This window comes from Zalophus californianus, chromosome 3, assembly GCF_009762305.2.
Source record: "Zalophus californianus isolate mZalCal1 chromosome 3, mZalCal1.pri.v2, whole genome shotgun sequence".
NCBI classification, from domain to species: Eukaryota; Metazoa; Chordata; class Mammalia; order Carnivora; family Otariidae; genus Zalophus; species Zalophus californianus.
The window spans coordinates 56,874,405-56,900,987 of NC_045597.1; the positions used below are offsets into that span (position 1 = coordinate 56,874,405).

A 26,583-nucleotide genomic window follows, 5' to 3' on the forward strand; every position below is an offset into this window, starting at 1 on the left:
GAGGAGGTACCTCAACCGGGGGACATCCTGGCTACCTAGTTCTTTGGCTTTCACTTAGGCTTTTGGGATGCTTCTGTCTATTCCATGTAGCCAGGTAAAATCTAATGGGATGAGGGTGAGGAACAGGACCCCAGAGCCTTACCTCCCTGAGAAGGTCTGAGGTGGGTGGGTAGATGGGGACATTTTGGTATTCTGAAGAGCCTACAAAAATTTTAAGACCTGGAAAAAATGATCCAAAATACAGGTAACCTCACACACTTAACTTGAATATCTAAAATATAACCTTTTCAGCCAGATCAGTTCTGATAATTATAGATTAATATCACATTAAATCCTATTTAAGCTATGAAGTAGGTGGAGTCTCTAAGAGTTACTAATCTTCAGCAGCCCTGAGCATTGGGGCAAATGGTCTTTGTTCCTCTAGCTGTACTTACAGCTTCTGTTAGTAAACCATCCTGTACTTAAACCTCCTTCCTAGCTGATACATTCATTCTCCGCTAAGATGAGATTAGATCCTCCTCGGAATAAAGCAGTCTTTTGTGCGGCTTCATCTCCAGTTATACGTTTCTCTGGGGAGAAATGATGTTCTGATAGTGCGTTAGGAACAAGACTCAGGCATGTCTGTTCCTGCTAATGCTTTCTTACCTGTTTTGTAAGAGTCGCCAATTTGAGGCGTTTTCTCTCTCAAAATCTTTCATTAACGAAAACAGCAATCCCCTGTGGCTTTGTAATCAACAACGCGATTTAGAAAAGACTTGAAATAAAAACACATACCTAGGTACAACTTCCTGACTTGACAGTGAAGCCTCAGTATGCTGAATTACTTAACCTATATTTTTCCCCAACAAAGTAGGAAGTAAAAATGTAAGGAGATGTTACATTGACTGTGATCCAAGCTTATGAAACTCGAGAGGTTTAAAAAAAATGCAGTGGAGTTTTTAATAGTCCTCTAAATGGATGTGAAACTTGGTTAAGGATAACCTTTATGGGATAGGAGTCGTTTAAATGAATAAGTCTCAGATTTCAAGCCTATAAATTTCCCAGTGGGCTTCAATTCTTAGGAACAAAATACAAGGATGAATGGACACCTAGAATAATCTAATAGGGTGATTGTTATGCTTATACTCAAGGTACTCTTCAGGGATCAGTTTCTTATTAAAATCCTTGTAATTTAGGTTAAAGAGATCATTAATCATCCTGCAAATAATTTCTGAATGTCTACTAAGTGTCAAGCATGATGCTAAGCAGGGTGGATCCTTGGCCAAAACATGAAGTTTACAGTTTAGTAAGAGGCATTAATAATTCAAGTTAATAAGTTCTAGGGATGATGACTGTCTCAAGGTACTGTGAGGAACACTATGGAGGAGAGTTGACTTAGATTTGGGGACTGATCAAGAAAGCTTTCTACAGGAAAGGATCGTAAGCTAAGACCACAAAAATAAGGGTTTATTCAAACTGGACAAATTCCCTAGAGGCAAAACAGAACACAATATGAACTGGAAGTAACTCACTAGGAAATAAGGAGCCTGGAGAGGTATGCAAGAGCTGCACTTCGAAGGGCCTTGTGAGCCATTTGAGAAGTTTTAATTTTATCCTGAGAGCAACTGGCAGCCATTAAATGATCCTCGGCAGAGAACGAAAAGGATCAGATGAGTTGCCTGGCAGTGTGGAAAATGGATTAGCAGGGAATTAGACCTGTAAAGGGGCTGATGCAGTAACGAGAAAAGTGACGGACAATGGTGGCAGTGGGGGTGACCGAGAAGTGGGGGACACATGAGCTACTAAAACAGAACTGGTAGAACTCTGAGTGGGTGTGGGTATTAGGGAGAAAAGGAAGACTGAAGGTTTTGTAGCTTAGTAGAGTCATACCCCTCACAGAACTCAGGAACTCGGGGAGAAGGGCCAGTTCTAAGGAAAAGGTGGTGAGTTAGCGTGGGACACATTAATTTGTGAGACCGGGGTTATCTGAGTAGAGCTGCTTGGTAAACAGATCTGTGAGATCTGGCGAAGGAAGTTGCCAGGGGTTCCTCCAGGATGAGTCCTTCAGACAGCTGTTGGGGGAGGACTCCAGGAGGAAGGGAGTACTGTGCTGAGTTTTTGAAAGATGAATAGTAGTGGTCTGGTCATAAAGAAGGGGAAGCTCCTCCAGAAAGGAGCATGTTGGTGAAAGAGACCAGAAGACAATGAGGAACTATAGGTGGCATTGAAGGGTTGAGCTGGAGGAGGAAGGCAGGGAATAACTGGGTCTTGCTTGTCCTATGCCTACAGGACTAGGGAGGAACTAATAAGGTTGTAGGCAGGGGAAGAGAGACCTGATATTTGTGCTTTAGAAATTAAACAAGGGAGGGCGCCTGGGTGGCTCAGATGGTTGAGTGTCTGCCTTTGGCTTGGGTCATGATCCCGGGGTCCTGGGATCGAGCCCCGCATCGGGCTCCCTGCTAGGCGGGGAGCCTGCTTTTCTCTCTCTCTCTCTCTCTCTCTCTCTCTCTCTCTCATAAATAAAATCTTTTTTTAAAAAAACCGAGGGACTAGCAAGAGTACTAGAAATGGGAATAAGTTACAGTAGTTCAGAGAACATAGTACTATTCCTGTCCAAAGATGGGGTCCCAAATTGAGGCAGAGGGGATGAAAGAGGCGTGAATACAGGCAATATCGAGGCAGTAGAAATGACAGATGTAGCCGCGGGCTCTGGGAGGCGAGATGGCAAGAATGACGTTCAGGGTTCTGACTCAGCTGTTGGGGGGCCACTTGAAAAGGACAGCACCAGGGGAGTGACGGCAAGGGGTAGCTTTGAGAAAAGCAGTATAAATGGTCCATAAACCTCAGTTTTTCATCTTACTAAAGTCATGAGTTCCTAAAGGATTAGAAGTCGTGTTCACTATAAGAAACAGCAATTTTAACTTCTGTCGGTAGTGAAGAATTGTGATGTCACTTGACCTTTTTCTGTCAGTATTAAGGGGCAGGAATTCACTCTGTGAAATTACTTTCTTCTAAAGAGACCTCAGTATTCAACACTTGGTGGTGGGCCGGGGCAATACTAGGACTTAGAATTGGCAGAGCTGCTTTCTTTCCCAAACCAGATATCTGCAATGAAATCTTTTCAATAATTTGTCCAATGCCTCAAGATGTTATATGGCTGATCTATTTTTAAAGTTTCCGCTGAAATGTTCTGAAAAACCTTCCTTGAATACCTTCTCTAAATAGTATCATAACAACGGGAACTATGTACTGTGCATTCAGAGCGCTTCCAGCAGCTTCCAGTCATGTTTTTTGTTTACATATTTGTTATTCTCACTATGGGGTCTTGGTGTCTGTGTTCCAGGGGCGGGTGAAATATTTTGACTGTCACCCCTGGCTACACTTCTGATTTGAAGCCAGAATCTGCTTTATGTGGCTATATGATACATGGAAACCTCCGTAATTTGAGATCCCCAATGGTAACATGAACAAACTCAAGAAAAAAGTGTCAGATACTACTGGTAAGTGGGTGCGTCCGTGTTATAGGGGTTCCTGTTAGGGTCTGAGATGGGGAAGTTTGTGGCAAGCAAGGATTGCAGAGCAGTCACCCTTTCTTTTGGAGGGAGGACAAAACTTTGCTTCCAAAGAGGAAAGCTTTATTGAAATCAAACTAAGTTTCTATGACTAAGTGGAGAGATCCCGAATGAACCTTCCTCCAGAAGCTGGCTTAATTGGATTCCCACTGGGCAGAATGAGTTCTTAATCAGAACAGATTTTATTTGTTTAAAATGAATATTGTTGAAGTTACCCCCTATTCATCCACAAAGTGGTCATTAACAGCCATCCGTGGCTGACTGACAGATTCCATTACTGAAATAATGAAGTCTGATGGGTTACTATTAACATTTGCTAATAGTTTTACATTTGCAGAGCATGAGCCTGGAGTGAAATAGGGCTGCTTAGGTAGGTTGAACACAGGGAGGAGCTGAGGAAGGAAGTAATGAAAAGCACAGGGAGCTTGATGAAAAATGAGTGGCTTGCAGGAAGAATTTCTACAAATAAATGCAAATTCAGATCCATATCTCTTAATTACTGTATCAGAAAAGTTGATTATTTAAAATTAGACTTGCCAGATGTTTTTGTTCTAAGCAGGAATGGGAAGCTGACTGGGGGGAAATACACGAATTTATCCTTTTAAAAGGTCCTATTTATTTCCGAACAGCTTATAGGAAACTGAACTGAAAGAATGAAAAAGCAACCAGGTTCAGAGGGAAATGGAGAAAAGCTTAGAAGTGAAAAGGAGAATAAATCCAATCCTATTGAGTGTTAGCATTTCTGAAACTTGGAAGCTTGGGCTGATGCACAAAAGGATGAGATTTTGTTTTTTTCCTAAGCAGCTTCCTTCTCACTGATGTACTTCGAGATTGTAAAAAATTTTCCTTCCCTCATCTCCCAGACCATTATTAAATTTCTATTACCTCCAGACCCAGGCCCCAGCAACAAGAAGTAGTGACAGGGTTCCCCCTCCCCCTCCCCCCCCCCCCCCCCCCGCTCCCCCACCCCAGCCCCGTCAGCTCGGGGCAGAGGAGTGAACCTGCTTCTAGGATATAGTTTGGGTGACATTGGAAAAGCCTGTTCTCCAATTAGCTCTCCTACCATCCTAAAATTTTTCCATCTGATTGATTCATTGTATCTATCAAGCATCTTTTTTTTTCTTCTAGCACTCTGCCTAAAAAGCACACATTTCTGGAAGGGGTAGTAACTTCAAACCCATTAGCGTTTACTAAAATCTTTACCCAAAGAGAAATCCTGGAGGGGGATTGAAGCAGGTAGAAAGGATTATCTGGATATTAGCATTTGAAGGTGGGGGTGGGGAGGAGGATAGCACTTGTAAGAGGTAGAAGAGCTGATTTTTTTTTTTTTTTTTTTGCCTGCTCTCCTCTGAAGAGGAGGCTCCTTCTCTGGTTTAATTGCTATTGCCACTTCCCTGATCCCTAATTCCCCCCAACTAAAATCAATTTCAGTCTTTATGCCTCTTACATATTGCCAAAGAGCCGAAGATCATAAATACTGGATGGGCATGGGGACAGCCTCCTTTGTGACAAATAGATTGTCTTGCTATTGCCTGTCCTGTAGTTTCTGGGTCAGTGGTCTGGGATCCTAGTTTCTTACATAAGAAATTAGCTGTGGACTTAAATGACCTCTATCTAAGCATGCAGCAGAGAACCAGAGGAGGACAAGTAAGTTGCTTGTCAGATTGGACTCTATTACAATGAAATTACTGTATCTTTTGAAAGTACTACGTGGCATATAGGCAATACATCTATAGTTTTGAACCAAGCAGTTTAAACATCTCACTTTGGAAGAAATAGACGCCCAGCAAGCATCTCTCTGGGGGAGGGGGGGGGATAGGGATTTTGTATATTACTTAAATCATTAAGGGCCTACTCTGATAAGTACTATAATCAGTATAGAGGTAAACACTAAAAGATTGGTTCTACCCAAATAAATGTATTGGGGAAGATAAACTATATTTTACTATCAAGTCTAATTAAATATAAACAGTAAGGAAAATTAGCTGGAAAATACTGTAGAATTCACTTTGGGATAGATCAAAGGTGACTTTCAGTGACCTAGAGGCCCCCTAATGAGCAACTCTAGAAATAGGAAGAAAAAGAATTTGGCTGACCATGGATAGGAAGTAAAGTTGTTAGTGGCTTCTGTCAAACTCCTAAGATAACTTATATTGGGTCCACTAACTCTGTGTCTCCTCTAACTGGTAACGGCTCTAGTTGTAAGACCACTCAGTCAAGACCTAAAGGAAGAGTGGAAAGTGAAGTGAGGGGTGGGGTAGGAAATACTTCAGCGCTGAAGCCTAAGCAAGCGGGGAAAGTCTAGGCAGACTTGAAGAGTGTTAAGGAACAGATGGAATAAAGAGGGCAGAGAAATGGGCAGGTGTCTAGGGGCAGAAGGGCTGACTTCGCATCTCAGCCTAACGAACTCCTTTCAAACTCCTCCTAAGGACAATGGAAAGCCATTGAAAAGTTACTAAAAGATCTTAGATAACACCCACGTCTGAATTCTGAATACCTAAAATAATGCATCAAGCCTCTGGTTTAAACATTCCCGGGTTCAACTACAAATTAACGGGGTTAACAGGTACATATATGTAATGAGTACATAAAAATCTTGGTACTGTTCTGACCACTTGATGGTCATTAAGACATCTTAGCATGAAACCTAGACTATGTGGACCGTAGGCGACTGTTCTTGAGGTGAATGATGCTACGACTCTTGACTTTAATCAAGTACTAGAATCAACTACTATGTAGTAGGGTGTAGTTTTAGTTTGCCTAAACTACAACAAAGCTGGTGAGAGTATATTACTGTTACATATTTTTTCAATCACACAATGAGGCAAAGACCTATAGTAAGGCCTGTAACGCAACCCATCCAAGAAAAACTATGTTCTTTGGTTGATGGAATACAACTTCATTTGAATATCACTATAGTACAAATATTTCTCATATATTTGATCTACAAAATGACCTTCCTACAAATAACTTCAAATAAGTTATTTGTAGAAATATTAGTTGTCTAGACTGCTTTCAGGTACATGGTCCTTTCTGTTGTAAATCACTAATTATACAGCTCTTCAAATGAATGGAAGAAGATCCCAAGGACCTGCATTCACTGACCTTTCTCCTTGGTCAGTTTACTTTGGTCTAGTTTACTACGTGCACATGAGAGAAAAAATTAATATGCACTTTAGATTTAATCCAGATTTACTTTCCCAACAATTAGATAAGATTCCATTATAAGTGACACAAATTTGAAATAACCTATTGCTTATGGATATTTGCAGGGCAAATACAAATGAAAATCAAAAGCCTTAATTGTCATAAGGAAAAAGGGAGAGAGCTACCCTCTCCTTTTTCTCAGGGTGTTTGCTTTTATAAAGTTGTAATTCTTCCTCTGCCTTGTTGAGTTTTGAGTTGTCTTACAAGTCTATTGTAGGGCTTAGAATTAGGACCAGGGAGCCATCCTTTGGAAACGTAATTAAGAGCTGCTACATCTACCAAGTTCTGTGGGAAGGTGGGACCCTGACTTTGGCTGATAACCCCCTCTGAGTTGCAAAACTACCTTCGGTCATAAAGATGAAAAATTTATATTTGTAAACAGCTAGTAGTAAGCTAACACAGATGGTCACCCCAATTACCAGGTAAGTCTAGGATGGACTTGATGTGACAAATATTGCTGGTAAGTCCTCTAAACCTGAGGACTAGTGACTTGAGACCACATAGGTAATGGGCTGTATCTGCCTGGCTATATAAAAGGGTGAGATTTCCTGGTTTCAGCACTCCTAGGTTGCCTGTGATGCAGAGCACGTTCTGACTCACGCTGCTTCTTTAATAACGCTTGGTTACCTTTTGTGGAGAGTTTTTCTGGGTTGGGAGAATCTGGCTTTAATTTCTCAACCGGATCTAAAATCGATGTAGTTCTACTTCATGCTGTTAAAATATTCCCCCAGGCCTCCAGCAGATGTGAATACTTCTACAAATGACAACAAAGGAGACTTTGAGAAAAGTTAGGGGACTGGTCTGTGGGTTAACCATGACTGCCAAATTCCGAGTTATCCTACCTCTGAATCTAGCCTATTTTTACTTAGAAAACATTTTGCTACCCTTTCCCATCTTCTGGCCTTCTAGCTAATCTGTAACTTTAATTTGGACGTTGAGAATTTTATGATCTATCAAAGGAGAGGATAGCAAAGTAGGTTGTCCCAAGCCTCACATGGCCAGGAACTGTCAGCTAGCTGACAAAAACTATTGCAGGTGGGGAGGGAAGAGGCTCAGCTGTTGAAGACTGAAGGTCAGTGAGTATGATCTGATGGAGGAGAAAACTAGTCTCACGGGATAGGACAAGATAAAACAATTGCTCTAAGTTCATGAGAATCAAGTGTCGAAGAGCTGTTAGGCACAAATTCTAACACCGGGGCTGCCAACAGACTGCCACATGAAACCATTACGGCTCTCCCAGATTGAGATGTAGACTGTAAATGGTCTTATATCACATGAGTTAGCATCTAGAAGGGCACTGTCCAGTAGAACTTTGTATTGGAAATGTCCTAGGTCTGTGTTGGCCAACACAGCCTTTGCTATGTCTACTGAACATTGAAAATGTGAGCACTGTGAAGGAAGTACATTTTATTTAACTTAGTTTTAAAAAGCACACATTGCTGATGGCTACTTGATGGATAGCTTTATGAAACTACTTGATTCAAGGGAAATCTTGGGGTCACTTAGAGTATATGTGGATCTATACACACAGACTTGTGTTAGGAGTGGAAATAAGTCCTATGTATAGGACACTGACGGCAGGATATGTAGACACTGGAGTGAAAGTCCTCCGAGTTAGCAGTGATGGGAATGTAGGGATGATCAGACCCAAGTAAGCTTTTCTGGGCTTTCCAGCCTCTCATGAGGCCTTTTTGCTATTGTTCTCACATACTTCATTATTTTCAAGTTCTGTTATCTCTCTCTTGCCCACAGCCTGGGAATCCTAAGAGGATTCACTTGGGAGAGTTTTAGAAATTGCTTTGTAGATTAAAATTCTATATAAAATCCTATGGGCAGTCCTGACTTAGAGATTAGACTTCTGAAAGCTTACCTTTTATAAAGTTCAGAGCAATGCATCTGTTATTAACCCAGGAGGCTGACCCAAGCATGCAGTTGGGTCAGCTGGTCTGTTTACCTGGAGAGCTGACCCATCCTTCAGGCTCTGCCTCACCTCACAGTCCCTCCCTTTGCTGCGGGGTCTCAGCTCCTAGGTGGAGCTTGCATACATGTACCTAGAGGCCTGGGGCAGGGGGAGGCTAGCAGAGTAAGTGACATACGATGGAAATGGTAACTGAGTCAGAAGACCTGCATCTGTGTGCCGGTCCTACCTTGTTATGATATCCTGCTGAGATACTTCATCTCTTTGGGCCTCAGTTCTCTCATATATAACAAACTTCCTGAGCATTGGCTGTGGGTGGTTACACACTGTTTGGGGCTGGAGATTCATCATGTATACTAGATTACAAACCCCTACCCTCATGGGACATATATTCCAGTGGGATAAGCTGAAGATAAAACAAGTACACAATAGAAGGTAATAAGCTGGGTAGAATGGGTGGGAAGTAGGACAGAATGTGAAAACTTCTCTGGGTTGGGGGAGAAGTTAGGTAGGCCTCACCAGGAAATGAACATTTGAGCAAAGACTTGAAGGTACGTGTTCCATTGGTTCCCACTTCCAGTCTGGGGAGGAGCTTTCTAAGTAGGTTTGAGTCCAGACATAGAAGAAAAACTAGTTTTTTTGTTTCTTACATATTTTATATGTAGTTTTATATATTAACCAACTAGTCTCCATATATAGTCTAAACAACCCTTGCATGGAACTAATTAACATTAACAGCTACTCTGAAAATGCTTACTATGTGTTAGATCTAGAGGGGACGAAGTATCTGGCATAGATTATATCTAAAATACTTTATCTACCTTACAAGTTGGTACTAACTGGCCTTCATCCTAGAAAGTGAAGGCAACCCCACTATCTTGTCCCCTTCCCTGTGACTGATAACTTGTCATTTTTCACTTAATCTCTTGTTTTACCATTTACCACTTGTCATTTTATATCAACATGTGACAGCCTGCTACATGCATGTGCAACATAGCTTAAAACTGAGGAGACAGTATAACACTATGCTAACTACACTGGAATTAAAATTTTAAGAGGGAAAATAATAAAACTGAGATGATTCTCCACAGAACTCTGAGTTGCTGCTCTGCTAGAGTATCTTTTTGAGAATGTTTGAATAGTGAACAGCCTTGGATGACTGGTAACCTCTCCATCTGGAACAAGGGGGCTGCTTGCTTGCTGCTCATCATGAAGGACTTGGGTTTAAGCTCAGGTTCCTTGCCTTAGATTAATTGTCTCAGTCTACTGCAAAGAGATGGTCAGTTCTTAAGTAGCTGCTTTCCTTAGGCCATTGGAAACCTTTAGAATACAAATGATGAATGTAAGAGATGATCAGGGGACATTGTTCCCATTTTCAAACATTTTCTTTCCATTTCTCTAAAACTAGGGGGATGTCCCCTCCGTGGAGAGGTCAGACTTCAGGAAGCACATAATATTTGCATAATCCGAAAGCTCCACATCCTTGGATGTGCAAAGCTGCCAGAACTGGGTCAGAGAGTCAAGCTGAATGGAATTACTGAAGGCTGCTGTGTGGCTGGAAATGCAATCTGTAGATGAACTAGAAGGCAAAGCCGTGACAACTTGGTATTGAGATTTAACATTTGTACAAGGTCTTTGAGGGTGAATGCATGGCCAAGAACAAAGATCTCTTCAGAAGATCCTGTATTGGGAAGAATCCACCAAGTGACCAAAAACAGACTCCCACTGAAGGAATTAGACTACCTAACACCTGCCTAAAATATTGGATTCTTTTACATTTTAGATGAAGGAATTAGCATCATCAAATGCTTAATTATCATACCTTGTTCTTTTGAGTGCACTCACAGGTGTAGCGTATTTTAAATTCCCTATATTTGACTGTGTTCCTATTTTATCCTCTATACTACATTTTCATTATCTTCAGGCACTTACCCAAAGAAGCCTAGGGTGGCTCTTCATCCTTGAAGCATCCAAAAGTGCTTTATAAACTACATCAACATTTACTGGCTACTGAAATAGTGCCATTTCTAAAAATGGAAGTTATTCACTATTATTGCCACACAGAATTTCAATACTTTAAATGACAGGAAAACAATTTTTCACAAATCCTTTTAATCTTTGATAACTGATTAAATTACTATGTAACAATAGTACAACTTGTGATAAAGAAACCTTAAGGAAGATGTAGGGAGTAAGAAAGCTAGATTAAAGGAATAAAAGTGTTGGAAATAGGGAACCAAAAGTGCACACAACAGAAGAAAAAGGTAAATTGGACTTAATGTCCTTCTGTGCACAAGTTTAATTTTGATTATCAAGAAAATGACAACCTATGAGGAGAAAATGTTTGCAAATGTTCTCTGAAAGGCTTATATCCAGAACATGTAAAGAATTCCTAAATGAAAGAATAAACATACCAATTAAAAAGTGGATGGAGGACTTGAAGTTTCATCAAAGATACACAAAAGTCAAAAAACAGTCATTAGGAAATTATAAATCAAAGCCACAAATATCACTTCACATTACTAGTATGGCTACAGTAAAAAGCAAGGGTAGGGGCGCCTGGGTGGCTCAGATGGTTGAGCGTCTGCTTTCAGCTCAGGTCATGATTTTCAGGTCCTGGGATCGAGCCCCACATCAGGCTCCCAGCTCGGTGGGGAGTCTGCTTCTCCCTCTCTGCCTCTCCTGCTTGTACTCTCTGTCTCAGTCTCTCTCAAATCTTAAAAAAAAAAAAAAACACTTTGGCAGATGATGTGGAGAAACTGGAGCCCTTCTACATTGCTGATGGAAATGTAAAGTGGTATAGGTACTGTGGAAGACGATGTAGCAGTTACTCGAAAAGGTAAATCTGGAATATGATCTAATTCCACTCCTTGATACAAGAATTGAGAATGGGACTCTAATAGATCCTTGTATGCCAGCGTTCAATATAGTAGTATTCACAAGAGCCAAAAGGTAGAAACAACTCCTGTCTACCATCAGACAAATCAGTAAACCAAATGTACTTATAATAGACTATTGAACTATAAGAAGGAATAGAGTTTTATATGTAGTGTAATAAACCTTGAAAACCTGTTAGGTAAGCTAGACCCGAAAGGACAAGTATAATTCCACTTCTATGAAATGTAAGAGACCAACTTACAGAGGCAAAGTAGATTAGCAGTTACAGGGGTTGGGGTAGGAGGGAATGGAAAAGAATTGCTTAATGCAGTTTCTGCTTGTGATGGTAAGTTTGGGAATAGTGGTTATGGTTGTGCAAGATTCTGAATGTAATACCACTGAACTACATACTTAATAGTGAAATGGCACATTGGTTGTTTTGTCACAATTTTTTTTAAGTACTTGCTTTCACTTGTGACTTCTTAAAAAGAAAAGCAACTTCTAAAATGGTCAGACTTCCTTAAACAGGAGAAAAGTAAAGGGATCATTTGGACTGAAGTATAAATATATCTGAGGAAATTAAAAGCAAGTGAAACACAAAGGACTAAACTAAAATGTAACCGACTGTAAGGACCGAATAAACATGCTACTAAATGCCAAGTGAGTGTTTTGAATATACTACTAGTCAAAACTAGAAACAGAATTGGGAGAATGGCTAACAGATTATGCTTTACCAACATGAGGGAATAAATTGCAGCCATTAAAATCCTAACAATAAAGCCTATAATGGAATAATAGAAATGCATTACAAGTTAAAGTATGATATAGAATCGTATGTAGGCTATTTGCTAAAATATGTTCTATGTGGGAGACAAATGAAAATAGTTCTAGTGTTAAAATTGCTAATGATCTTTCCTCTTCTTGAAAGATCTTGGGCTCAATACCTTGGGTCTCTATTAATAGTGACCTATTAATTGGAGTTTTGAGCTATATCTTATCTTGGAGCTATATCAGTTATACTCAATTTTAACCTGATGAATTTTATCTCAATTGGTCTAACATGAAGTATAGCTACGTAGTTTGGAGGTGTTAAATTCCCATTAAGTTTTGCTTGGGCTCTCCCTAAATATTCTCAAGACCAAGACTTCAAGGTTCAGTTTACAGACTATAGGACCGTAGAGTTGACCATGAGCTTAAGAATTCAGTAACCCAAACTTCTCACTTCACACGTGAGGAAATGGACCCAGACCATGTGCCTATAAAAGCTGGACGATGGCCCAGGCTGCCTGGGTCTCAATACACTGCTGCTCTTGCTAGAGCAGCTTCTTACCTGGTGCTGAACTCTGAATGGCAATGTATTATGGAGAGAGGAGCTTGGTGCTGCAAAACCACTTTAAAATGTTTAGTTTATTGCTACTAAGTTAACCAAACCCATCATTCCTTCTCTCCTCCCTTTCAACTTTTAGGATCTTTTACATTGTGAGAATTATTAACTTTGAGGAATTGGACTTTTAGCTTCTAGCAGGTACTAATGTGGAAAAAGCTTCCTAAAGAACCATGAAAACAATTTGATTCAGATTTCTTATTTTATCCTTGTGAAAAATCTGTTAAAAGCCCATAAACTAAACAGGTCAATTCTGACCTGAAAAACAAAGGGAAATCAATCATAAGACCCTACCTGCTTTTATGATTGTTGTCTATCCAATTCTGCTTGCAACTGGGGATGGGTTAAACAAACAACAAAAACCTTTTGACTCGTTGGTTCTCACCTGGTCTATTTCTATCCTGTTTCAGGCTGCTGAGCCACTGACTGGGTTGCTAAATCAACTGTCTTCTCTGTCTTCAACCACTATGGAAAAAGAAAAAGCAAATCATTCTGAAGATAGGCTATTTAGTGTTACTCTTTCCATAGAGTCTAGGACTTAGGGATGGTTCCTGGGTGAATAAACTATTTCAAAATAACTATGAAGAGTTGGTAAACTTTCCAGGTAGGTGAACAGATAGGAATTGCAGATAACGCTGTACTTAGGTCAGGCCAGTAGGAGGTTTCAGTGCTTTTCTCCATATTTTGACACCCAACTTGTTCTGAGTATGATTTTGAAGGTTGAATGGAGACCTAGAAATAGAATTCTTTGCTACTAGAACAAAAGCATCTTTGTTCAGAGGCTTGCTGACAGTTTTAGGTATTCTAGATAAATCTCATGTGAGACTTAAGACTTTCTAAACTATTTCAAAAGAGCTCCAGGGAAATTAGTTGGGTCATCTTATTTGTATTTTTCCTCTCTAATTCTGGTAGGGTTATTGATTGGCAGTGATATCTTTCAAACATGATATTCCTTTATGTGAGAAGGTACTTTATTACCTTGACCAATTTGAAATGAAAATTGAAGAAACCAGGATTGGCTCATTACCGGTCAGTTTTGCAAACATTTATTTAACACCTGTACTAAGGATGAAGAACACAGACAAGTAAGACATGGCTCCTCCCTACCCTTAAGTTAAAAGCCTGGTATGTTCTGCATGGCTGAGCAGCTGTGTACTTCTAGTAGAAATGCTTACATGGTTCCTTAAAAATACATGTGCATGCAAGGTACAAGTCTGAAATCTTGAATATGAAATACAGTGCATGAGAATATACGTTAAAAAAATTTAAATTCTAAACTGATAGTTCAGGCAATGCTTCTTGAGGTATACCAATTCCTGGGCTTCTCCATTTCTATTGAATAAGATTATCTGAGAATGGCTCTAAGCATATGCATTTTACAGTAATTTTTACTATGCTTCCATTGTTTCCTTACAGAAAAGTCCTTCACAGACAAGTTTTTATTCAAGGGTGAAATAAATGGTCTTCAGTTACTGGTTATCACTTTTGTCTGTTTCACATGGTTTCAGAAACTGATAAGATGGTTACTAGGGATGCTTAGAGAAATACTTCACTATTACAGTTTAGTCTTATTGTTTGTTTTTCAGTTTTCTTTAACACTCTTAATGTCTGGCTAAACGACAAAATACCTCACTCAAAATAGGCAGGTGAACAAGTGGCGGCTAAGACCTTTCACTGAGGAAAGGGCTGGGTGGCGGTGGTTCTGAAGACTATTAACCAGAATCTGAAAGTTTGCCATTTCCCCGAGGAACATTCTCTGTTAACACTGTTCTGTAACTGCTTTCAATTTTATGAGAAATGTGAACTGTCGAAAAAGAAACCTCATTAATAAAATGAAAATATTTCTTGCTTGACTTAAGGCGCTCTCCTGAGTTTAAAGCACCAAGTTACTGAAAAGACAAAAGTGTGACTTTTAGTTTTTGCCTGAAGTTAGTGAAATTCTCATGGAATGTATCTCATTCTTAGCTTCTGTGAACCAGCCTTGCCAAACCTGTTTCTATGGAAACAGACATTAAATCTGGATACTGAAAAGCTACTCTGGAGATATGTATGCAAACCTTTATCTGCTGTACTTGGCCAAGTGAGGTCCTGTACATAAAACAGCTGGGCATAGGTGGACATATTAAAGATGACCTACTGTCAGGGGAAAAGCGACAAGGGCCTCTCAAGAAACCTTATTTCTCTCCCCTTATTTCCCTATCCCTTCCTTCCGTGTCTTCCTCCTTTTCTCATTCATTTACTTGATTCATTCAAACAGCAAAATTGAGCTCCTATGTATGGCTAAATACTCTCATACTTTGTCTCCTAGGTGTCTGATTCCTTGGTAAATGTCTTTAGGAGAGAAATCCAAAGAAATAGTGTCTTCAAGTATATGTGGGGAGCATGTAGGTTAAACCAGAATGACAGGCCATGGATGGTGAATTTGCATCTAAGAATGGTGATGCTGGAATAGAGTGGCTGGAGTCATGATAGAACGCTTGCAGAATTGTACAGGAAGGTGCTGGGAGATAGAAGAGGAATCTCTCATTTCCCTGAATTAGAGGAACCACAGATACATGGTTTGTGGTACATCATGGGCGTTTACCAGGGATTCAGTAGCCAGTGCCTAAAACAAAGACACAACCAGTGGACCAAACAAGACCACAGAAAAGATCAACTTTCTTCCAGACAGGCTTGAGTTATCTTTCATTGGATGAAATGAAATTTTAATGATCAACCTTTAAAAAAAAACACAGGTGGGTTAATTGCTGGATCAGAAGTAAAAAGCACCCCTGAAAAAAGACTGGAGGTTTCTATATCCTGGGTGATTTCCAAAGTTCCTATATCAAACGTGTAAACTGGGTGGTTTCCTTAAATGTGGTGGGAATCGGTCACGTCTTAACCATTTGGATGTAGCCTGTAAATATGGTTCCTCGTATAAACCTTCAGTGGTTCATTTGGGAGTTAATAAAGGAACAGAAAAAGAGATCGTATTGAAAGCGATCAATCCATAGCATTAAATACATAAAAGGACAGTAGGTAAGGAAAGAAATATTTTTGAATCAGGACCATGTCCAGACATGTCTGTATACGATCCTGAAATTCCTTTCACGGATTAAACAATGCACTGGTCACAATCATCTAGAACAACCCAAGGAAAGAATGTGCTCTTATTAGCAATTCACAAATGGAGGACAGCAGATAGTTTAGGAAAAAACGACTCGAAGGGCCAAAACAGAAGCTGCAGCAAAAGTTTGAAGAGCAAACTGAGTCAAAGGATATCCAAGTGAAACGGAACTGAGGCATTCCCAAAGGGCTGAAATCTGAGGGAGACTTGCTTGGTACGACTCACTTGCCCCTCTCCTGCTTGTGCTCTGCACTGAATGATAATGGTGAGGTTCGCGTTAGCACAGACTGTGGATGCTGGTCTGGAAAGGCAGGAGGGATGAAGGGCAAGTTTGCATTCTCTGTAGTCTGAGCTGCTGGATCTCACATTGAGAATGTCCTCTTGTATTACTTGAGTACATTAGAGTCTCCTAGATCTAACTAGGAAGCAGAAAGGCTTTGGTGACCTTGAACAGTAAAAAGGGCAGCCAAAGCTGGATGGTGCTTTGCGGTGTGAACAATGTGACAAAATGCAGCAAGCAAGGGTAGAATCATTAGGGGAGTTAACGTAAATCAGAGATGGATGGGGAGGATTTTGAAGATACTTCGGGGAGGGACAGGAAGTAGAGACAAAGTACAGAAGAACATGGATGGTCCTGACATGCCTGTTTGGAAACTGGAAGTTGAAAGCAGAATTGGAAAGCAAAGTAGGGAAAAGGGTAATTAACTTGAATGGCCTTTTCATAGAGGGGAACGGGCTAAGGCCTTCTGATTGGAGGATGAAGGTCTGAGGTTGAGAAAAGGAAATAGGAAAAAACTGAAGTTGCACTAGGGACACACCAAAGGATGGACCATAACGAAGGGCCAGGCAAAGTTGGAAACCAGAGAGAGGTGGCACCATGTGATTCAGTATGAGACCTTCTCCAGCTGTTGGTTACGTGGGTGCAGTCACAGTAAGGGGGGGTGGTCTGAGTGATCCCGGGTTGGGGTTTTGTTAGGGCCAATGAAAGAACGAGTACTAGGATACGAAGGGTGCTGGTGATAACCTATCAGATGATCTACCACAGCCCCTGACTTGAGGGTTCCTACCTTCTAGCCCAGAAGGGATCGTTAGATCTGGAGAAAGTGGAAGACTCCATAACTTGCACAGCCCGTGGGCAGGAAGGGGCAGTATATGGGTGCTACCCTCTGCTCTCAATAGCTGGAAGTAACGAAGTTCCCAGTCCTGCCCCTCCTTTCCTTCCCCATTTTCCTTGAGAGAATGATCAAAAGAACGAAAAAGTCCATGAAGCGTGCCAAAGTAGCAGAGTGACAAGGCACGAAGCACTTGTTTACCACCAAATCACTTAATTTTTCTCACCAGTTTCCAGTAGCCCTGGAGAGTTTATGCTAAGTGCTGTTTTATTGAGCATATTGTCCCATAGCTATGGCTGAGTCTGCCATGCAGAAAGAAGTCAGCTGTCACTCTGGCAGGTTTCGAGCTACATGGGCCATTAAATGGCCTCTAACCCATGGGCAAGTGTGCTGAAGGACAACCAAGGATGTGTCCTCCAAAAGCATAGCTGCTCTATGATGTTTCTAAGTATGAAGTGCCTGTATTCTGCACCTGTGGGCAGAAGGGGAAAGGACCATGGCATGCTAAGAGATGGTGGGCTGAGTGGGTAGTGGCTCTACAGAGCCTTTGTTTCAGGGCTGTGACAGTACGGCCGGCCACTTAGCAGCTGCCTGGTGCCATGATACTCTTGGGAAGGACTGCAATCTCCATGTGGCTGTTAGCATCCCTGCTCCTAGATACTGGCCCACTCACCTGCAGACTGAGATGGTGCCCAGAGCTCCTTCCTAGCCTTCTGGATAGGTCAGTGCCATACGGGGGGAGCAAAAAGAAAAGACCATTTTTGCCTCACCCAGGAGAGAGAATGAGTCAAGAAACCAAGGGAAGAGAAAAGTTAGATTAATTCCTCAAGTTTGCCTTTGTGTCCTGCTAGGTGCTAGCCTACGTTATGATCTCCCGGCAGTGGAAAAGAGGTAACCCATTTGTTTCCTGTCCTGGTTGCTTGATGAATCTCTGGACTCCACTTCCTAGGCTGGCTGACTGCTGGCAATAAGGGAGTTGGGCATAAACCTGACAGGTCCCAGAGGAGAGAATCCCAGGAGGACTCCATATGCTTTCTTTCAGGCAGTGGAGCTGGGAATCCCCTCAGGCATGAAGGCCAACAGAACACTGGATTTAAGCACGTTTTATTCAGCTGATTCGCTTTGTATTTTTGCAAGTATTTCTTTCAGAAGGTAGGATATGATAGAAAAAATAAGCATAGTTCACTATTCTTCTTGGACTTAAGTTGCATGTGACTTTTAAAATTCTAAATGCTAAAATCTCGTTTTTGTTTATGTACATTCACTTCGTTCTACATAGAATGAGTCTGCTCACAAACACACAAAAATAGAAAAGACCAAAAAAGTACACAGGCATGCCACGCAAAAGGTCTAGAAAGTTGACTTACAAAACTACATGGGGTTTCAATAAAACCATTTTATTTTCCAGGAACTAGATAGAAGCTGATTTCTGAAACTCAAAGCACATGAAAATGGTCATGAAAAGTCTAAGAATGAGAGACTTGATCTAAGGTAATAAATGCCATTATATATTCTCAACTGAAAGTATACTCTGGGTAAGAGTAAACTGATCAACAGAACAAGTCCAGAAATCAACCCAAATATATATGGGAACTTGGGTTATGATAAAGTGGCATTTCAGATCAGTGGGGAAATGGTATAAGTAGTTGTGTAGGAAGAATAAGATCACAGGTTAAATTCTAAGTGGTTCAACGACTATATATAATAAACCTATAAAAGTAATGGAAGATTTTTTTTAACTTTGTAGTGGGAAAGGCAAGCTCAGTAATGATTCAAAATTCAGAAAACCTAAAGAAAAGAACATACATAAAAAAATCATATAAAAACAAAAATTCATGTGGAAAAACCCACCAATGTCAAATGACTAGTAACACATTGGGAATACCTAGATAAATCGTGAAAACAGACGAGAAGCTAATCCTGCTAATTTGTTAGGAAGAAACCAAGAACCTTACAGAAAAGTTTACATGTTGTAACATTTATGACACAAACCCCATATTTACTCAATCAGTAAACCTCATGACCTAGGTACTGTTACTAAAATTTATTCATCGGGAACTTAAGGTACAGAGAGGTTAGTAACTTGCCCTATGTCACACAGCTTTAGGAGCGACAAAGCCAGATAATCTGACTTCAGACATTTAGCTTATAACCAAGATTTATGACCAATCAACTATACAAAATGGAAATTTGTTCATAGACAAAGATGCTCAAAGTCCTCTATAAAAAAAAAATTAAAGCTACATGGAGATATTTTCACTGTTCTTCAAAGTTTCTTTATAAATCTGCACTAAGACAGTAAACTTCTGATGTGCCTAAAGGCAAGAGTTGTACCTGGTGACCTAAGCATTCAGTTGAGGATTTATGCAAAGGTGTCCGTTTGTGAAGACAAATGTTCTGAATAAATGTGAAAAAAGCTTGTTTTTATCCTATTACAAAAGTAGAGGTAATGTAGAGAACAGTAGTCAGGGATAGAATTTTTTTCCCTCCCCCCTCAAGGCTATCTGGACTTGTGATACTTCAAAAATTACTCCATGAGCTGCAAATATATTTCTGAAATGGAAGAAAAAATTTTAATTGGAGTCTGCCTGTCCTATGACAACGTGAACAATAGTCCTTTTCTCTTTTTCTAAGCTGTAGCTTTACCAGCTAAAGGTAGAGAATAAAGTGTTTTCTCTTCTTACATGATGTTAGCAAGGCAATCGCTGTGAGGAAAGTGTGTGCTCATTTTTTTATATTGTGAAGTCACGGTTACCTCTGATCATGGGAATTGGGTTTATGAAAGGATGAAATCCAGAAAATCCTAGGGTCATTCTTAATCTAATGCGTCAGTCTTTTCTGTCATCAGTTCTTTGCTCAGAGCTCACAAATAGTGCAATTGATTTGAAATTACGTTCATTTTCCTTAGAATTGGATGAAAGCCTTGGCAACAGTAAAATGACCAAGCTGGCAGCAGTAAGCAGGGGGATGCAGCAGCAAATGTCAGAAATACCAAGTGCAGGAAAACTTGAGTCATCTAGGCTGTGGTTCCCAAGGTTGCCATTTATTAGACCCTAGCAGACTTGGAAGGTCATCCACCTTCTCCATGAAGCCTTCTCTCCCACACCACAGATGTTATGATGATCAAGGAATGATGCATTTACAATATTTGTGACAAAACTATACAGAAGGCTACAGGCAGAAAACAATCTGTTTTTTCTAATTTCCCCTTCTTGACAAATGTGAAGTCCTCAGATTCTTCCTGCTAATATTTACATAAATTATTCCTGTTTTACTAGAATGGGCTCAGACCATCCGTACCACCCTGAAATCTTGATTTTTGCATTGACATCATGGACATTTTTCTCGTTGAATATCCAATAACCCCACCTCAGTATTCTTAAGAGCTATAAAATGTTCTGTAATTAGGATAAAAACAATACAGTGAACCATAATCCAATCTTTTCTGCTATTTTCCAAGACTTCGGAGTTAAATGTCCTTACATCTACTTTTATTTTTCTGTAAGGCAGATAGTCTGAGGTAGGATTGGTAAGTCAAATTTTAACAACTTTGGCTACACTGCCCAAGAACAAATCATATTCACACAAATAAGAGCATACATAGGGCATCACCCTGGGTGTTTCCACTTATTTTAATTTTGCCAATCAGATGAAAAATGGTAATGCATTGTCTTAAATTACATTTCCATGACTGTTAAACTAAGGATTTTCCAGTCCATTTGTTGTCCACTTTTCAGCATTGTCCATTTCATGTTTCTGTTCATGTTCAGGTTTCTTTCCCCATTGAATTATCTATTTATTGAAATGGTACTCCTTGTATGTTAGGAACATCAGCACTTGGTCTGTTCATACACACTGAAACCTTCTTTTGACTTTGCTTATATTGATTTTTTTTTAGCCATAAAACCTTTTCTCATGTAGTAAACAATGTCTATATCTTTATAGTTTGTGCATTTCTTTGACTTAAAAAGCTATTAAGTTATTTTAAAATTATGGAGAAGTCTAAACTGGGACTCGGTGAATGAGGAAATAATACAACCTAGTTGAATATTTATGATCTTCTAATAGAAATATCAGTTTAATTATTTGGGATGGGACTGCAATAATAAAAGGAATGGAAAAGCCAAATAATTCAAACTGATTGGGATGGGGTTAAGGAAAAAATGACCTTGTACAAGTCAGTAAATGCATGAAATAAGGTAAATGAACTGTTATAAAAAAATATGAAATAGAAGGGAAGAATAAAATTTTTTGTTACTTGTGATAGTAATATAGGCAGGATGAATTTATCAAAAGGCAGAGGTAGGAAAATTGTGTTTTTAAAAATGTTTAAATATAGGGGGTGCCTGGGTGGCTGTCCATTAAGTGTCTACCACTGGCTTAGGTCATGATCCTGGGATCAAGCCCCACATCGGGCTCCCTGCTCAGTGGGGAGTCTGCTTCTCCCTCTGCCTCTCTCCCACCCAACTTGTGCTCTCTCTCTCATGCTCTTTCTTGAATAAAATAATCTTAAAAATATGAAAGGAACAAAGGCATGACAAAAATGGAGAGATGAGAAAAGATGCAAGGGGGAATTTCAAATGAGGAAGAGGTATGGTAATACTAATTTCAAATAAGGCAGAACGCAAGGCCCAAAACCTTGTCTCAGGGGTTAGAGAAAAAATTGAAGTTAGGGCTACCAAGGTAGCCAGGATTTCAGGAATTAAGATTCTGGAGTGAAGGGAAAGAAGGTATTAGTGGAGCCCCTTTTCCCAATTGGTCATTTACCAGTTTGTTAGGGGGGTAGACTGAGAGGCTGAGTCCCTGAAGAGTCAGTAGCAGTCTTGTAGTGCTGAGGGGATGGGAGTTTGGAGTTCTTCAAAATGGAGAACACCTCAGGCTTTCTTTTGAGAAAATGAAGGAATATACCCTAGGTATAAGGATAAACTAAAAAACAGTGCTTATGAAAAGCCAGCCTAAAATAAGCTCAATCCCTGGCTGGATTAAGGGGATTTAATTGCAATTGCCTGCTAAAGCTAAGGAACACCTCTCTGAACAAGAATATTAACAGTTTTTTTTCTTATGGTGTCTGGTATTGAATAAAAAAAAAAAAATTACCAGGCATACTAACAGTCCAAGGGAAAAAGACCCCAGAAAATAGAATATTCCAGATAATCAGCTAGCTGTCCAGATATCTGATTAACCTTTAAGAAAACAGATGAAAATATGGAGAATTATTTCAGAACTAAATACAATAAAATGGGAATTTTAAAACTAGAAATACAGTGACCTATTAAGGCTACAACACATCTGTTGAGCAGCACATTTGGAGTAGCTGGTGAGAGAATTAATAATCCAGAAGAAAAAGGAGTAAAACTACCTGGACTAAAGACTTAAAGATGAAAAATGTAGAAAAGTTATTTGAGTCATAACCATGGGTAACATTTCTACCATCTGTGAAACTGGAGTCCAAGAAATGTGTTGGGGAGAAAGAATGTGGCAGGAGCAATACTTGAAAAGATAATGGCCAAAAATGTTGCTAAGTGAACAAGACATTGAGTAAAAAAAAATGAAAGAATGAATATAAACACCATGCAGGACAAACCCAAAGCTAACAGACATCTAGGCACATTTATGGTAAAATTGCTAAGATACAAAGAAAAAAAATCCTAAAGCAGTAAAGGGTAGCAAGAGATGGTGGTTTCTAAGGGACACTGCTAAGTCTGACAGCTGAGTTCTCATTATCAAACAAAATTCTATATGCTAGAACTTTGGAATGCCCCTTCTAAATGGCCAGAAAACCTGAAACCTTGAGTTGTAGATCGAGCAAAAAAAATGTTTAGAATGAAGGCAAAAAGGTTTAGAATAAAGCTGAAAGAAAACTACATGGTTACTCTAAAATTCAGAAGTAAGGACTATGAATCATGGAAATGACAAAAGCAATGGAAGGCAACAAAGGGTCAATATGTGGGAAATAGAATGCTTAGGTCCTATGGGTTTTAAAAGGATACTTAAAATTAGACAATAGGAAAAAACATGAAAGATAGGGATAAATGGAGTTAAAATATTCCAAGGTTTTTCCATTACCTAAGAAATGATAAAATTTTTTAGACTGTATTAGGTTAAAAAAATCAAGGATTTAAAAGAATGGATAACAAGCTTATAAAGGGGAACAAGGAATTCTTGATCAGGCCATAAGAAGGCAAGGGTAGAAACTAGAATATAGAACAAATGGGACAAAAATAAGTAACAGGGTAATTTTAAACCCAAATACTATGGGCTCCATTAAATATAAATGGAGTAAATATTCCAATTAAAAGATAGATTGGATTAAAAAACTGCTTATAAGCAAGATACTTTAAATATTAAATCCAGAAGTGACAGTAATAAGACATTGGAATAAGATATATTCAGAAAATGACCAAAAGAACTGGCATGGCTATACTAATATCAGATGAAGTAGATGTAAAGGCAAGAAGAATTGCATTTAAAAATGAAGAATCAATATAAAAGATGATTTCAACTTTCTACGTAGCTTATAACCCAAGACGAGGTAGAAATTGTAAAAAACCACTGAAGAAAGTTTAGAGTTGTAATATAAGAGAACATTTAAAAAGGTACCAGGATGAGAGAACTTTAGAACTAAGTTCTATATAATCTCTAAAGAACATTCCTATTTAAATATTTGAAGACCACAAAGAAAAAAAACAATAATGCCCCAAATTTATTTAATGCAGCTAAAAAGGAAAAAAAAAAAACCTTGTAAGAATGATAAACCAACAAAGTCCTCCAAAACCAATTTCGTTTATGAATTTATTTCAGGAATGCAAGGGCAGTTCAAATTCATTCTATCAAGAAAATATCAGTTTTTCATCAATTTATTGATAGATCAACAGATGCTTTTCAGGTTGTATTCACTGATAGAAGAACCTGTTAGTCCAGATGGAATTTTGTGTATACAGTCTGTCTCTAAATGTAAAACAAGTGGAAACACTAGCAGAAAATTCAGAATGTTTGTGATAAGCACCTTCAGGCTCTTGGTTAGAACTTTTTTTTTTTTTTACACACCTTTCCCAACTGCCATCTCCTCAGCCTTATATCTCAGATGTGTGATATAGAGCCTATGTAACCTCAGCTCTTTTGTTTCCTTATTTGCCTTCCTCCACCACATTGTTGGAGGCCTCCAAATACAGATCTTACTCATCTTAGATATATTTACTACACACATAGTAGCTATGCTGTAAGTATGGCCAAACTGATAACTCTTCCTAGCACCCCCACAACCATTCCAGCCTGCCTGTCTCCTGGAGTGATAGCTGAATGGAGTGATGTCATCCTGTGCAACTTATCTACAGTTTATTTTCTGTAAGATGCTTTAAACACCGTGGGTTGGTTGTCTTTGCTCCGAAACAGCCCAGAAATAGCCTAGTGCTATTGAGCTTTACTAGGATGGATGGGGCAAGGGGTGTCAGTATGGCAGAAGATAAAAGATGGGTTATGCTCCCAGCGTCTGTCTCACCAATGGGACTGTGTACAAGGGTAAAACTAGAATAAACCTGACTATAGCATGGTTTGCTTTGTTTGCATTATTGGCCACCTTTGCTAATCACGTGTGTTTCAGTGGTCCTCAACCCTGGTTGCACCTTAGTCACCCTACCATGGAGCAATTAAATCACAGTGCTCCACAGGGGTTCTTAGGTGCAGCTGGGATGGAGAGCCACTAGTCCTTCATTCTCTTGCTCCTAATAAAAGTCTAAGATGGCATGGGCCCAGAAACCACAAGCTGCATTTTTTTTGGGGGGGGGGGAGCAAAAATGGTTTCCTAAAGAAAGTGGTCATGCAGCAGTAAGCGCATGGCTTGGTGCCAGAAGTTTGGAGTCCTAGCCCTGTCACTAGTTGGAGAGCTGATCCAGCAAGCCACAAAACCTCTCTCTGCTCTGGTTCCCTAATTGATCAAATAAGCATAATCTCTTCTATCCACCTCAACCTGTACTAGGGAGTTTAAAACGGAAACTAGGTAAGACCCTTCAAAACTTTGAAAATCCTGCAAATGTAATTTAACATTTCCATCATAAAATTGGCACTGTCCTATTTCCTAGCTGTGGGGTCTTGTGCAGGTCATTTCACTTGAACCCCAGTTTGCTCATCCATAAAATGGAGTTACCTACTCTGCAGAGGACATCTTTAGCAGCAAGGCAAGCAATAGGAACTGAAAAACACAAAATATCCTATTGCGTTTGCTATTAACTTGGATTTTTATTACAAAGACTCAGAAGTTTTTGGTATCAAGCCTGCCATCAAATCCCACAGTCTCTCTCATGTTAGCAGATGCTGGAACCTATGTGGCCATAAGCAGGTGCAGTGTTCTTGCCTGAAAAGCTTTGTACCCTTAAAACAAATCCCAGGGAATTTTTAGTTACAAACCAAGCCTGCTGAGGTAACAGGTGCCATTGACTTAACTACCTGGGAGCTGCCCCTTTGGCTCCCATTACCTGGGCTTTCCTGCCTGTTGTGTGTGTGTGACAGGAGATCGATACTGGTGAGAGGTGAATGTGTAATCAAAGCAAGTGAAGTGGGTTGAAATCTCTCCGGTGTGTGGCGACCTAACAGGAGGAGGAGTTACCGAGGCACTGGGCAGGTGGAAATGCCTTGCCCCTGAGCTAGTCCTGCCACCTTCCTCTGTCCTCACCTTCTGCCTCTGAGTGACAGCACTTGGTATCTTTCTCCAGCCTCCGGAAGCTGTGTATTCTCCAGCATGGGGATCTGCCATCTTAAACTGGCAACAAGTCCAGTGATGATAAATCAACTTGAATGGGGGTTTCTGGGGAAGCTCAAGATTTAGAGTAGTGAATTTGCAAGTGTGAGATGGGGGGAAAAAGCATTTGGAAGGGGCTATGGCACAGTTATTTCTAATTTTGGCTCTGTAGGTACATATGTTCTTAACTGTGCAAACTTACACTGTCAGCCAGTGACATTAATACTTCCTAAAGCAAATCTGATAATTACTACATTACAACCTAGAGAGGACAGTAACAAAAACCCCATAGAGTCAGGGTGTCAGGTTTTCGTGCAACAAAACAGAACAAGTCTCTTTGGAAGTCATCAACAGTTATTTCAAATAAGCCCCTGAAATCCTGTACCCACTTACCCACTGATATGGTCCAAACAGCAATTATTTTCAGAAAGGCCTTTGTTCTGGAGTTGAATCGGCTATGATGGATGGGGTTCTGGATGGCAACATAGCGGTCTAGTGAGATGGCACAGAGGTGCATGATGGAAGCCGTGGAGAAGAGCACGTCCAGGTAAATCCAGACCGCACAGAGCTTGCTAGGCAGAGGCCACCGGTAACCTGGGATGCAGAAGGTTAGCGTTAATAAGGGATATCAGGCCTCCCATGGTGTGTGGAACCGACCCTGCCAGAAGTGTTTCCATTTGGGGGGCCGGTGGGG

At 40.0% G+C, this 26,583-nt stretch overlaps 1 protein-coding gene across 2 annotated transcripts in view; it reads right to left on the reverse strand.

The window, feature by feature from the left end:
* The window catches only part of HTR2A (5-hydroxytryptamine receptor 2A), a 55,776-nt gene that overhangs the window by 24,884 nt on the left and 4,309 nt on the right, over positions 1-26,583 (reverse strand). For both annotated transcript variants that reach the window (XM_027591478.1, XM_027591477.1), the window contains exon 3: positions 26,283-26,483. In XM_027591478.1, coding sequence (XP_027447279.1) covers positions 26,283-26,483 — 201 coding nt within the window. The remainder of the gene's footprint in view (positions 1-26,282; positions 26,484-26,583) is intronic.